Source organism: Corvus cornix, chromosome 11, assembly GCF_000738735.6.
Source record: "Corvus cornix cornix isolate S_Up_H32 chromosome 11, ASM73873v5, whole genome shotgun sequence".
Lineage (NCBI taxonomy): Eukaryota > Metazoa > Chordata > Aves > Passeriformes > Corvidae > Corvus > Corvus cornix.
In genome coordinates this window covers 16,298,158-16,312,474 of record NC_046341.1, presented here as the reverse complement: position 1 = coordinate 16,312,474, position 14,317 = coordinate 16,298,158, and the positions used below count along the sequence as shown (strand labels likewise).

Genomic DNA, 14,317 nt, shown 5'->3' with positions numbered 1-14,317 from the left:
TAGTGCCAGCAAAGGCTTTGCACAGACAGAATGCTGATTTTCGTGTGGCAACCCTGTCTTCTTGAGTTTCCAAAGTCGCTTTGTCAAATGAACCAAACTGAAATAAGGAGGAATCAAAGGGTGAGAAAGGTGCTCTGATGTCCTTCGTCTTTCATGGTGCAGATGGCCAATGACAGCACGGAGACGAGCGAGGCTGGAGAGGAGGAAGAGGACCACGAAGGGGACAATGAGAACAAGGAGCGCATGCCCTTCATCCAGTAGCAGCCAGAGGTGGGGGAGGCAGGAGGAGTTGTGAAGGAGAAGGGAACAAGACTGGGAAGTCTCTTCTGTGCATCAGTGAACAAATGCTGTAGTACAGTGTGTGTTGTATTTGTTTGCAGTCAGCTGAGCTATGAGCTGTTGATCAGTGTTGTTTTGAACTCAAGTGCCATTCTCATTCAGTGCAGTATTACAACATTTCTGTGTAATACCCAGTTTCCCTGTAGGAGTCCCATGGATTTTTCTGTTCTTGTTTGAAAGCCTTATTAACTTACTGTGTAATTTTAGATGGACATCTTTCTCATGCAAATTCCAACATCTTGCATAAAGTTATTTGGGAGGTTTGGGCTTTTTTTCCAAGTTGGAAACAGTAAAAAAAAATCCCCACTTGCTGTCTGAAAGATTCTGGTAACTGGAGGGATAATTTTATATTTCTGGACTTTCGGTGTTAAAACAATTTTTCTTTAATGAACCACAAATAAAAGTTGCAACAAAGATGACTTTTCATTTTCCTCAGTCATACTTCATAATTTCACAAGGAATCCTATCTTCCTTTTCAAAAGTACCTCATCTAGAATCATGGAATCTGAAATTGTGCAAGAAATCATTAATTGAGAGCCTTTGATCAACATCTTCTGGTAAGGACACATTGACTCGTATGTCAAATTCAAACCAATTTGAAATATCATTTTTAAGTAGCATTGGTAAGGATCACTTATCAGGATGTGGAAAGAAATTTGATAATGGAGTTTATTGCTCTGAAATCGCTAATGTGTGGTCAACTGTCAGGCTGGAGCTGAACTCCTGCAGAAGTTAACCCTGTAAAAAATGAGGTTTGGCCTTAATCCCACCATAAATCATGCACAGCGATAACTTTTATCTAGGTGAGTTGTTCTATCAAAAGCTCTGCTCCATTTGTACAGTTATATTTATAATTATTTACAGGATCAAGTATTCAAAGACCAGCTAATTTTATCTACCTCCCACTAGTGGAAACTATATTTAAACATGAAAAAAGTAAATCTTTTTTCCACATCCTTCACATGTCCAAACAGCAGCTACTCAGGTCCTCAACTGTCTTGTTAAAACAGTTTTTTTGAAATTATACTGCAGTCATGTACAGTAGAAATGTTGAAGGACTGGCAGAGACCTTGCATAATGCCTACAGCTTCAAATTAATATTCTTTTCGAAAGGAAGTATTTACCCAGACATGACTAGTTGTTCACCTAAATCTACAAGTAGCATGTTGTGATAGAAGTTAAAAATTAATACAGAAAAATGAAAAGGGTGGGCTTCTCAGGCTTTTCTCAGTGTGAGAGCACTTCTGGGTCAGGATGACTTTTATGTGTGGTTTTACAAGAGTCTCATTACGTTTTTTCTGTTTGTTTGGTTATGCTGCCTGAGTATTAATGTCCATCTCTTTACACTGTACTCATGAAATCACTGTCAGATACTTGTGTAGATGGTTCATTCTGAAGGAGTTTCCCTTGGGTTGAACAAATTCAAAAATAACAGCAAGAAACAACTGTGGAGAAAAATGCCAAAAAGCTTTTGAACTATTAATCCAACCAGAACTTCATTTTTTTCTCTTCATTTTAGTTGAGGTTCTTGTCAAGCTTGCCTACACTTCCAGTGCCATTTCAGGCCCAAACAGGGACTTTATCCACAGAAGAAAATATGTATTCAGTGAGAGTTTTCCATTTATTGGGCTTGCCAGTTGGACTTTTAAGTAGGGCCATTAAGTTTTCATGACTCATCAGCTGACAGCAGTAGGAAACATGCCCAATTTTGTTTTGCAGCTAGTGTAATGATGTTGTCCTGCAACAGACCTTAACATAACTAGGAATTTTGATTTGACGCCAAAGTGAGCAATATTGCTGGTGACCTTCGAGCTGGCAGTAAGTGGCATTCTCAAGGCCTTAAATTAGTAGGGCAAGCAGAATAGCAAACCCATTCTTCTGTTCTAAACCACAGTCTGGTGGGCTCTACTTCTAAATTACCCTGCAAGACAAGTATGGGTGATCTTGGTCATGGCCACAGACACCACAGGGACAACAATCACATAATTTTGGCTAGTTCCTTCTGGTTTTGTTAGCAAGGCAAAAAATACTCTTCATGCTAATTCATACCAATTTTAGGGCCATTTTCTGATCAGCAGAATATCAGGTAATTGCAGTGAGTACAAAGGAATACTTCTGGAAGTACCTGGGTGCAACATAGCTGAGTGTGACCATCAGCAAGCCAAACTCTGCTCTGTGTTTTGCTGGTATCAATATGGCATGTAGGGAGGTTGCTACTGAAATGAATGGAAGTTTTCCAGGCATCCATTCTGGAAGCAGGATGTGTGCTAGCAGAATTTGGCCCACAAGCCCTAAGCACCTTTCAGGAGACCACAAGCAGTAGTATCACGCTGGAAGGGGTGGAGGTGGTGCTGTTCAAACTGGTGAAGCCAAGGCTTGTCACTGACCAAGTCTTACTGTAGCAGAAATGAAGGTTTGTGCTTACTACTGACAGTGTTGTTTAAACAACTCTGAGACAATTGGGTAGTTTCTTCAAGTGAAACCAATTATTTCTCAATTTGCCTTAAAGGAACTGTGAAAGCTTCTTTAACTTAAGCCTGATTGAAGTGAACTGAAACACTGTTTAATTGTATTTGTTGCTTTAGAGCTTTTGTTATATTGTGCCTACAAAGCAAAAAGCAAATTATGTTTACACAAAAATATAAATAAAATGTTGAGCATAGCATTATCCTTGGCCTCTATGTTTTATTCTAGTATTATGGTCACATTAGGGAACTAACTTGGAACTGCTTAAGAGGAAAATTTGAGGTCTTATTTTCCATTTTGGTCACTGTGGGATATACAAAGAATTTATTTTGTCTATTACAGAGTAAATCGAGGTTATTAAAACTGCTGCTTGCTGCTTTACAGAACATTAACAATGTAGATGTAAAATTTTGAATGTCACAGTCTAGGAAATTCAAAACATTAAAGAAACATCTTTCACTAAGTATTTAGGGAAGTGTATTTTGATATGAAGAGAAACTAGTTTCCAGAACTTTAGGACTAGACTGCCATACAAGTGATCCTCAGAGAAACAACTCCTTCCAGAAATTAGAATTCTCTAATGGAATAATCTTAAAATAGAAACCAAAGCAGTCATCACCAGATTAGCTTATAGAAAGCAGGAGGACATGACTGAGTTTTGAATCCCACTCTCCTGGGCCTTGGTCTTAACCCAGGGCTCCATGTCTTTGGAAGAACTGGTGATGGTTACCAAAGCCTACAGTCATCTCCAGTCTTTACTTGAGTATATGGCTTTAAAGGTCTCCCTGCATGAGGGAAAGAAGTGAATGAACTTCATTTTAATATCTAAACAAAGAGGGAGTGTTGGCTTTGGTTCATTCCAGTCACGAAGGACACACTCCAAAGCCTGTGATGTTCCTGGAAGCTCTCACTTCAGTAGTTACCAAATCTGCTCTATAATCTCAAAGCTCATAGGAAAGCTGCCGAGTGTGTAGAGGAGCAGAGTAAATTTCTGCCCTCTGTTTTCAAGCCTTAATAAGCAAATAATGATCAGTGCATCCCTAATCACAGGGTCAGTATGAGGCTGAAAGCAAACAGCCATAGCCTTTTGCAAATTCTCTGTGATTACCACTAAAGCTCTGCCTTTACCAGCTTTCCCACTGTGCCATCTGCAGTGCCCTGTCACACACTCTACCACAGAGCAGGATGTGGCAGGTTGCCTTTGTGCACCATCTGCATGAAATGCAAAAATCCACCTTGGATCCTCAGTATCCCTGGTTCTCACCTCATCTTCCATTTTGTGCTTCCCCTCTCATTTTTTGTGAGCTCACTGGTTCCTCCTGACTGGGTTTTGTCAGGAAAGATTCTCCTAGTTTGGCTCCAATTGCCAGCACACCCGCCCAGCCCCAGAACTGTGCGGGAGTTTCTCCCCCGGCAGCACTGGGGTCCCCTGATGTGAACCAGTGCTTTGTTCCACTGCAGAAAGAGCCAGAACAATCCACACACTCTAAGCACCTTTCTCCCAAGTCATTTGTGACACCTAGGCAAACATCCCCGTGTTCTCCTGTGAGAGGTTGGAGCGTGGCTGCGAGTGTTGCTTTATCTGCACAGTGCAGCCCTGCAGATTGATGGTGCCAGCCATTGCTCCTGAGTTTGCCTGGCCTGGCTCTGTCACCTCCCCATCAGCACTGGGCAGGAACTGGAAGGTGCTGGGAGAACAGTGCAGGTGAGGAAGAGTTAGAGGACGAATGTAGGAAAAAAAAACTGAATTGTGTATCTCTGCCCAAGAGTAATGATGGAGTAGCATTTGAAGCATGTTTTCTGTTGATTCATGTGTGTGTTTGGAACAGGTCCCAGCCCTTCTCTGAAGGGGTTCCAGAGTCCCTGCAATACTCAATCATCATTGTTATTCTCTGGAAAATTAATTTTTTACCTTCTGAAGAATATGGGTCAAGTCCACTTTCATCCCCCTCAGGGAGTGACAGAGAAATTCCAGGTGGACTTATCACATCTGGATTAACCCTTCACATATAGAAACCTTTCTTCTCACTTATGGGAAGTGCAGGCATTTTGGGCAAGACGAGGAAAAAAAGGGAAGGAACAAGCATTGACAGCCTTCATAGTGATTGTCCTGTCTCTTAAAAGCTCCTACACCTGCCATCATGTAAGATCAGCTTTCATGTAGGAAGGAAAAGCCTGCATAGCTGGTAAAAGCTTTGAAACCGTCTCAACTAAAGCATAATCTAAAAAATCAAAGGAAGACTCTACTCTTTCAGCTTCTGAAGCCTCATGGTGTTTAATGCTTGATACAGATACCACCATTCAAACTGGGCAGCCAGGGATTAAATGGGATTCAATTTAGAGATGCCACTGACACTTGTTAGTTTAGGACCAGCAGCTCCCAGTTACTGAAAGGGGCAGAGGGTTGTGGTTTGGGGTATGAGGTCTCTGGCTGAGGGAGGGCTTCAGCTGTGGGGACTTGCTTCTTTTCCTTCACAGATGAGGAGGGCTTTGATCTGTCTGGAAGAGCTGCTTTTTCTTGCACAGGGACCAGGCTGAGGTGCTACATTTAGCCCAAAAGAACTGGGAAAAGTGCTGAAGGAAAGCCTGTTTTACTGTGAGTGCTGAGGGGTTGGGGGGTAGAAGGTGAGCATTTCTCTGGGGCAGGTTTGCTCTTAGAACCACAGGTGTGAAGCACCTGGGCCTCCCATGCCCACAGCTCCTGCAATCTGCCCCTCCTGCCCAGCCCAGGGGCTCTGCCAGTCCTGCTCCATCCTCCTGCTCCCTGCTGGAAGCACCTCTGCCTTTGCCTCTGCCAGAGCTGGAAACGTGCTACGTTCTGCCAGACATTGGCTGTGTCCCTGCCAAACATCATCTCCCTGACAAGCTGCAGGTTGCAGTACAAATCCTGTTGTGCCTGTCTGCTGGGTAATCTGTGTAAATACATTTCCCCCATGGAGAGCTGGGGCTCACCGTGTCGTGCAGCAGGACATGATGCAGCATCTTCCTGCCTTGGAAGAACACAGTGAGATGGCACAGATGCTGGATGCATTATCTGTGATAAGGATTTCTCTCCTTGGGCCAGCCAGGTGATAAGATAATAAACAAACATTTGTAAATGCTGGTGTGCAAAGTTTGCTGAGTGGTCACTGGGGTATCTTCTGTTGTGACAGGCATTCTGTGGCCTGGAGCCCTGGTAGATCCATGATGTTTTCCAGAGGCTTCTAGGAGAAAACATTTCTTCTGTTGCTAACACAGAAGAGAGATGATGATAAGTGAAATGTTTTTCTAAATCAGTTTGATTTGACAGATTATTTTTCTGTTTCTCTGCTGCTGTTTTTTCCTTCTAGTGTCTGCATTTCATATTAGAAATATTTTCCCTCTGTAAAAAAAAACCCAAAAAAAACCCCAACCAAGTCTCCTGTGACTCACCAAGTATCTCTTTGCTTGTACAAAAGCATCCCTTTGAGTTTCTGAACCATTTCTGCTGTAGAAAGGAAAAATGAAATTATTTGTCCATTGCCATAATACTGCCATTTGGTTTAAGGACTTATGGTTCTTAGGCATTTAATTCTCAATTTACCAAATTAATAGCGGAATCCTAATTAACAGCAGCTGAGCTGGAAGCTTTCCCTGCATGGCTCACAGCTGTGTCTCATATCATACCTGCTCCAAAGCAAAGGACATGCACAGAATCATGTTCTGAATGCCCTCTGCTAAGGCCCAGACAGGAAAACTCCATACAAATACAAGGATTTGAGAGACAATAATCTAAATTTTCCTTGCTTTCCCATCAGGTAACTCAGAGCATGAACCAACACTGAATGTGGCCATTGTAAGAATTTTCTGCTATTTTCTTGATCATTCTCTCCATGTACATTTGAATAATTGCCTCTGGTAAGGGCATCCCAGGGAAAGAAGTGACCCCCAAACCCAGCAAGTGCCTGGATTCAGAGGAGGCTGCAGATCCAGCCCTTCTGGCTCGTCCTCACCTGGTGAGTAGAGCTGAGGTTGCTCCATCTGAAGATCAGCTGGGAAATGGTGTTGCATAGTGGGCTGTAAAAATGAGTGCCATCCTGAAGTCTGATTGCCAGGGGATGCTGAACCCACAGAGCAGTGGTGTGTTTGTGCAGGGTGGCACTAGAAAGGGCAGTGCCCAGGCTCAGCACAGGCACAGGACAGGAGATTGACAGAGGGAATCATCTTTAAGGTCTCACTTGAACGATCAATCTGGAACCACTCACCCAAACGTGCTGGATGCCACTGGCTGTCCTGCACCACACTTACTCTTGCCAGTTCTCACCATTCACATATTACATGGCTCATTTCAATACTGTATTTCTTGCAGCACATTCCCTGAGGTTGTGGTTTAACTTAATAAAGCATACATAATATGATTCATATGAGATCTTTGATCTGTGTTTTGTTCAACATGTCAGCAGTGGATAAAGTCATTACAGTGTTCTGTTCACTAATGAACCTGCAAAACAGGAAAATAAAAGGGTAATTGTTGCAAGCTTCTGTCCTTATTTTCATTAAGATGGCAAGCTCAACTCAAACTGGAATCTCACAGGTCTCATCCCACTGGCTTTGATAGGGACAGCATCGAGCTGATTAGTTCTCTAAATGAATTCAGTCATAGCTACAGCATTAAAAATTCAGCAAGTAATATTTATGTCCCTGTTGTAGCTTATTTGGTGGGGAAAAACCCCACAGGATTCTTTTTTAAATCCTTGCTCAACTCTCCATGTTAAAATACACATTGCTAAACCAACTTACCTTTCTTGAGGATGCAGATTTGATTTATACTGGGTTTTTTGAGCTACTGGTGCAAGTAAATGATATAAAATGGATAATCCTTGCAGTCAGAGGACCTGAGCTGTGGGTTTGTGCTGTGGGATGGACCAGCTGGGGATGTAACTTGTCACCTTGTTATATGAGGCTGATTTATTCCATGCAGAGCCCATTGTATTATTTTAGGAAACAATATTAACAAAAGCAGGACAAACAATCCCCAATTCCTTAGTACAACATTTTTACAGCATTGAAACCCAGCTGTACAGACATGTTTGACCTGATGGGTGTCTATCTGCAGCTGCTCTTCCAGGAGCTGCTCTTCTGAAGCGTCTAGAAAATGTATAATCGGTATGAGGCTGTACAACAAAGGGGATTTACCCTGTGCATTAAACAGGCAGAGGAAAACCTGCTCTTTTCTCTTTCAAATTGTTGGATAAGCAATATAAAATCAGAGCTCTCCTGATCATTCCTAGGGCACTGAAGACATCTGCTGGAAATGGGAATAAACTGCAGTAAGAATGTGCATGACAGAATGAATAAGGAACATTTCTGAGAAGTTTATATTTACACAGTGCCTAAATTGCGCAGCAAATGCTACAATATTTTCCATGTGAAAGTATTATTTGAACATATTTGAATAAATAGCCTGTTTTTTCCTGCTGTTCTTGTTGCCACTGAGGATCAAAATTTCAGTTTCTAAAACCTGCAAGTCTGAATGCAGTCTCTGAATTCCCTTCATCCCTGATGTGTGAGGTCATGCCACAGACATACACAGAAAATACATGGCACCATGTGCTGGCACTGAGGTCCAGGCCAGGTTTCCAGCTTTAAATGGATCTAAGTTGTTTGTAGTTGGATACAGAAGACCACACAAATGTCTTTCCATCTTTACATACAAATCTTGATTACAAACCAATTTTGTACAAATCCTGTTGTGTCTCCAGGTCCTCTTGAAAGAGCTTCCCAGAAAACTGTACAGTCTGTGAGGGAGTGTGGCCCTGCCTCTTGCACATCCCCAGCTGGTCCATCCCCCAGCTCAGGGCCTCTGACTGCACCTGGCTCACAGGAGTGTGGCACAGAGAGGGGATGCTGTACGGGGCTGGAAACACCTTGGAGATGGGCAGGGATCCAGGAGTGTGACATGAGGGTCACATGTAGCCCAAGCACACACAGAGAGGACGTGTCTTTGGCATTCCCCAACTCTACCAGAGGAATCTCCTTTTTCAGGCAGAAAAGAAGGCGAGGAGAAATGGGGATCTGTGTCCCACTCTTCATGACCAACAGGCACTTTCAGGTAATGTTACAGCATGAATTCCTCCAGTTCTGAAGGGTGCTATGTCCAGACCCATAATCCCTCCTTATGAAATCTCCCTAACATGCAGGTGTGTGCACCCTTTCAGGTATAACTGCAGCCGCCTTCTTGCTGATTCCTTCAGCTTTCCTTTAAACACTCCAGGGTTCTCCCAAACATGTAGGGCAGGGGTTGGAATGTCCTGCAATTTCTGGAATGGACTAATCCTACTCATCAAACGCTGCCAGTACCTCAGCCAGGGTCTGGCTGCACCTTAGAATGTGCAGTGACTGCATTTTATACAGACATTAACAAGCTGGCTTTGTGCTGGATAGCTTGAGTGCTATCAGCAAAGAAGCTACAGAACACAGCACAAAAGACACGTTAAGTATCTATTTTGCTCATCTGCACTGGTGGCCTTGCTCTTCTGGCTTCAGCACCCACCCCTGCTGGGTTCCAGGTCCTTAAGGACAGCAGCTCACACGGCAGGAGGATGCTGTGCTGCCTTGTCGTGGTTCTTTCTGCCCACACTAGAATTCTGCAGGAAAAGGCAACTGAGACTTTAAGAAGTCCTCACAGATTTCTGTGTTGTGTTCAGTAAAATTCTAGGAGCAGCTATTGAAAAGACATCCAACAGTAACAGCATATCTGTGTGTGCCCAAACACAGCCATTGGAAGGTAGGAGAGCTGGATGGGAGGGGATGTTACACCAGGGACCTTTCCCAGTGGGCATCCCTCCCAGAGACAAATGCTATTTCTGACTGGACATACTGGGCCATTGGTGAAAATTACACCTATACGGGTTAGTTTTTCATTTCCACTCTCAGCATCCTTGTGTGAGCATTGTCCAGTAGCTGATGTGTGGTTTGCATTTCCATCCCAGCACGTGGGCAGGGATATGCACAGAGCATGGAAGTAGGGCATGGTGCAGGATTTGTCCTCCCCCTTCCCCAGCCCCCAGCAAGCCAGGGCTAATTCCCACTGCTTGAGTTTGCCTGCAGAGACAAGCAGACATCTCCCAGGCAGTTACATTTAGGTTTTTTTTTTTTTTCCTTCTTGACTAAGCAGCTGAAAACTCTGTTTACATTTTAAAGAATGGTGGTTTATTTGGGCTACATCCCAAGTTTTCCAAGCCTGGGGCCTGGCACAGGAGCTGATTATGCCTGTGCATGGGGACAGTGCCGCTCCTAAAACACAGTGAAGCAGGGTCAGCGGCTTGCAGCTCCCGTGACTCAAGTTTTGGTTTGGCAAGGCAGTCCTTGAGCAGAACCTTTAAGCCCTTGGTGAAGTGCAGCCACCAAAGGCAGACATGATCATACTCCTGAGAAGTCTGAATTTCCATCCTGATTAGTAAAATCCAACAAACACCTACACATCTCAAAACATAATCCCTGCTCTGCCTGGCCCTCCTGGCTGCGTGCATAGCTGCACTGTTGGAAACCTGCTGTGAACCTGTGGATGTGCAACTCAGGCTGCCTGGAGAGTTTCACAGTGCCTAAACCAAGGCTTTGTCCAAATCAGTTGGTCTGGCACACATAAGGATGAGCAGAACCTGGTGAGATCATGTTAATGTGAGGCTGTGAAACCTCATAATAGGGAGGCTATGATGATCAAAACCGAAATATTTAAAAGGAGAAATTAAATGCTCGGATGTCTTCAGGTCTTTTCCAGGAAGGTAAAAAGTCAGCACACATTACAGGAGAAAAAATAGCACAACAGGTAATTTGTGTTTACAAAAGAGAAAGAGATACATTCTCACACATATCCCAAGGGCTGAAAGAGCTGAGCTGCTGCCAGGAATTTCCAACATGGAAACTTTGCCAAGTCCACAGGAGTAGCATTTTAAAAGACCCCATTCAACTCTTCTATTTACACCTGGACTGCAAAGAAACTGATTTAAATTTTCTCCTAGACCCCCTTATCTTTAGAGATGCCAGAGTCAGCTGATCTTTAAAAGGTCTCTTTTTTGAGAGGGATTGTGGTTTGCTCTCTATGCACATTTCACATATCCAGCAAAACATTTATCTCTAAATAAGTATCTATTTCTTTGGGGTCCTTCCTGACTAAAAAACCAAGCAATGACAGGCAGAAAAACCCTGTGCACCTTCTTATCTTTGCAGCTAAAGGCCTGAAGTAAAAACAATTTGGCAACTCTGTAATTTCTTTGATATACCTGAACACCATAAGAAAGGACCTGTGTCAGTCCAGAGTGTCAGTGCATTGGACAGGAAACCAAAAGAGCTCATTGGCTTTTCTCACATTGCTTTGTATAGATTTGGTGAATCTCTTCTGAATTCTGAGTCTCTCTGGCTTTGACAAGCTGTGTTTTCTCTGCTTTACAACCTATAATCTATATCCAGTGCCATTACAAGAGAATGAAAGGAATACAGGTGAGATGATTTGGTCACACAGACAAGATGATGCTATTTCTCTTAAATATGTGTGATAGATGTTAGACAAGTCTTTCTGCTGCATTTTGCAAATAATTTCCCCTCCTCTTTGCTTGCTGAGACCCAGCTGTGAGATGCTTTGTGACAAAAACTGCAAAATAAGAGATAAAAAGCACTTATTCCAGAAGCTTAAAACACTGTCCTGATTCATCTTTTCAGTTCACATACATTATTATATCTCAAATTTCTTCTTTTTTTGAAGCTTGTATTTACAGCATGGGAATTGAAAAACACTGGACCTGTAGGCAGTAACAGCTCCATTTAGACCCGGAAAACACCATGCTGAGAAGCAGATTTATTGATCAATCATTATCAACCCACAGTGCCAAGGTGAGGCATGTTCTTGGGAGAGCAGAATCACATATCTAAGGAAGATGTGAATGCCCTCATTTCAAAACTCACTGACACTCAGTGCAGGTCACTGGTGGGCAGCCTGGTTCTGCAATAAACCTGGAACCACCTTTAATTCTGCTAGAGCAGATCTCTTGTACCCAGCAAATTTCCTTTCAAAACACCAAATTAGCATGACAGGAAAAAACTTGAACCAATGGCAAAACCCCAAAATATCATTAGTAAGTTTCACAAAACCTCACATACCATAAGGCTAGCCCTTCTCTTTTCTAAACACAGTTTGCTTGTACAAATTTCCCCAAAATAACTTTGGTGTTGGGATGTCAGCCATGATTCTGCCTCATACCTCTTTGGACTGAGATCAAATCCTTAAGCAAGACTTTGCAAGACTTTTCAAGGCCAAAGAAACCAAGCATACAGTAATTTTCCAAGCACAACATAACCCTTGACTAGGAGAGTTTGCAAAATTTACTACATTAAATTAAAACAAAAATCAACCAGTGGATCCCATTTACCCAAGACAGTAATAAAAATGGACATATCAGAGGTGATAAACCTTTTATTAACCTTTGTATTATCTACTTTTATTGACCATTCTGGCTCTTCAGGTTGCCCCAATTGCAATTCCTTGGCCTGGTAACAGTTCTGATCAGTTTTCATTTTCTCTTTATACTCTCAGTAGAAGGGGCAAATAATTACTCACCTTCATGGCTTTATTTTCCTAAAGCTGAGCTGAATTTTCTAGAACTGAAATTCTGCAAGAAAAATGGAGTTTGCCCTGATCCCTGGAGCAAATACAGCCCATCCATTTCCCATTTGGTCAAACATCCCCCAGCACAACTAGCTCTGAAGCACAAGGGGACTGTAGGGCTCAGTAAAACACGGGCAATCTACTGGCAGCTGGGAGCAGTTCACTTCCCAACAGACTGAAGCACTAAATCTTTTTAAAGCTATTTTTTACAAATGCTGTTGTACTTCTGCAACCAGACCTATTTCAGGAGCTCAGCATCCAGTCCTCATCTCACACTGGCTTCTCATACTCTGTGCCCCATTGCATGTTCTTTCCACAAACCCAGGGATGGATGAGAAAGGAGAGGAAAAAACAGCTGTATGAAGACTTTTCCTGAGCCAGTTTACAGGAGCATATAAAGGTAGAACTGTCTCTGAAGAAAACAGTTTTTACCTTGAAGAGTCTCTGTGGAGAAACAGAAAAAAGCCTTTTACCAAAGGATGTTTGTGTTCTGAATGGTCTGGTTGTCTGAAAGCAAATGGAATGAGGTGGGGAGATGGGAGCCAAAACCCCAGGTGCCACTGCAGCATAGCAGCTCTGGCTTTTGCAAGATGTTTCTTATCAGACAGAGCACTTCAGGAGTGCCTCAGAGTGAACTAAGCACTTCAAGACACAATTCTGTCTGTATGCACAAGTTCTACTATAGTGCTGTAAACAAAAAAAACACACTTCCATCCGAGTCTGGATGCAGCTCTAAAGATATGAGAATATTTATTCTTGTATCATATATTCTGATACAGAAAGTGGAGTAACTTGTTTCAGGAAAAATTACTTCTATCAGTATATAATAGTAGTCACTCCCTGAGCTATATCACCTTGCTGTAACTGTGCCAGTAAAAGAAAAATTCCACCTCTAAATGACATTATAATGCTTGTTTCAAGCCCATACACAGCCCAGGTACTCACTTCAGGGAGCCTCCTGTGTGGCACCATTTCCTCAGTAGCACTGCGAGGTTATGCCTTCTCAGCAGCATATTTTGACTGTTCTCTGGCTCTCCTTCCCACACACCGTATACAAAAAGTTAAACCTGCTTCCTCAGTTGCTATAGGTTAGTCATAAGTGTGGAAACTGTTATTTGGGTACTCCAGAGGAATTCTAGCCCCTATCTCCTTGTGGTCTATCCCAGCAGCTGCAAGGGCAGCTTTGTGATGCACTTTTAAGGAGTGAAATCCAGCTGAGCTGCTTGCAGACTGGCAAAATGGTCAGAGAGACTACTGAATGAGGGGGATTAAGCTTTCAAAACAGAATTTCAACTCTGTTCTTGAAAGGACATTACATGGCATACTCCAAAAAAGCAGTTTTTTCACTCACGCTCTTGGCCAAGAACTGCCAGAATACCAAATCTGTGTTTTCTTTATCCCTCCATTTCTAGTGACTTGTATGCTGCCTCAGTAGAGTACAAATCTTTCTCTGTCAGACTCATTTCATAGGAAGAAAAGAAGCCTGTGTTAGCAAGCTCAAGTTCCTTGGGGCAGGAACAAATCCATTCTGGTACTGGGACCTTGAACACACACTAAAAGGCTTGTTGACCCAGCTACTGGCCCAGCCTCTCCCAAAGCCTGTGAGACAGTTAAGCTCCACATGAAACAGCTCCAGGGGTTTGCAGCTCCCTTATCAAGGCAACCTGAAATTAGCACAGTTTAATTTGTCAGGTTGAAAGCTGCAGTGGTTTAGGATCAGCTTCATGTGCAAATCCACAAGATCTGAGAAGGCACCAACTGAAAAACTAAGTGGAAGCAGTTATTGATTCAGCCATCTGCCCTTAATTAACTTACATTGATGCCCCAATACCACTGGAATAAAATATGGATCAAGAGTGAGCTTAGGGCTTGTTCTAAAGGACAGATTAAATC

At 42.8% G+C, this 14,317-nt stretch overlaps 2 protein-coding genes across 4 annotated transcripts in view; one reads left to right on the top strand and one right to left on the bottom strand.

Annotated features, from left to right (window-relative positions):
* The window catches only part of VAT1L (vesicle amine transport 1 like), a 56,602-nt gene extending 53,595 nt beyond the window's left edge, over positions 1 to 3,007 (top strand). Inside the window, exon 9 of the mRNA XM_039558131.1 lies at positions 163 to 3,007. Within this exon, the coding sequence (XP_039414065.1) occupies positions 163 to 261 (99 nt within the window). The 3' untranslated portion in view covers positions 262 to 3,007. The remainder of the gene's footprint in view (positions 1 to 162) is intronic.
* The window catches only part of TDRD12 (tudor domain containing 12), a 57,405-nt gene that overhangs the window by 2,626 nt on the left and 40,462 nt on the right, over positions 1 to 14,317 (bottom strand). The window contains exons 28-30 of one of the 3 annotated variants that reach the window (XR_005602869.1): positions 7,029 to 7,264; positions 6,217 to 6,271; positions 5,758 to 6,033 (exon numbers count right to left, since the gene is read on the bottom strand). Coding sequence is in view for 1 of the 3 variants with exons in the window: in XM_039558127.1 (XP_039414061.1) it covers positions 7,183 to 7,264 (82 nt within the window). In the remaining 2 variants the exon portion in view is untranslated. Of the gene's footprint in view, positions 1 to 5,757; positions 6,034 to 6,216; positions 6,272 to 6,960; positions 7,265 to 14,317 lie in introns of those variants that run through there. The other 2 variants (XR_005602870.1, XM_039558127.1) reach the window with 2 other exon arrangements.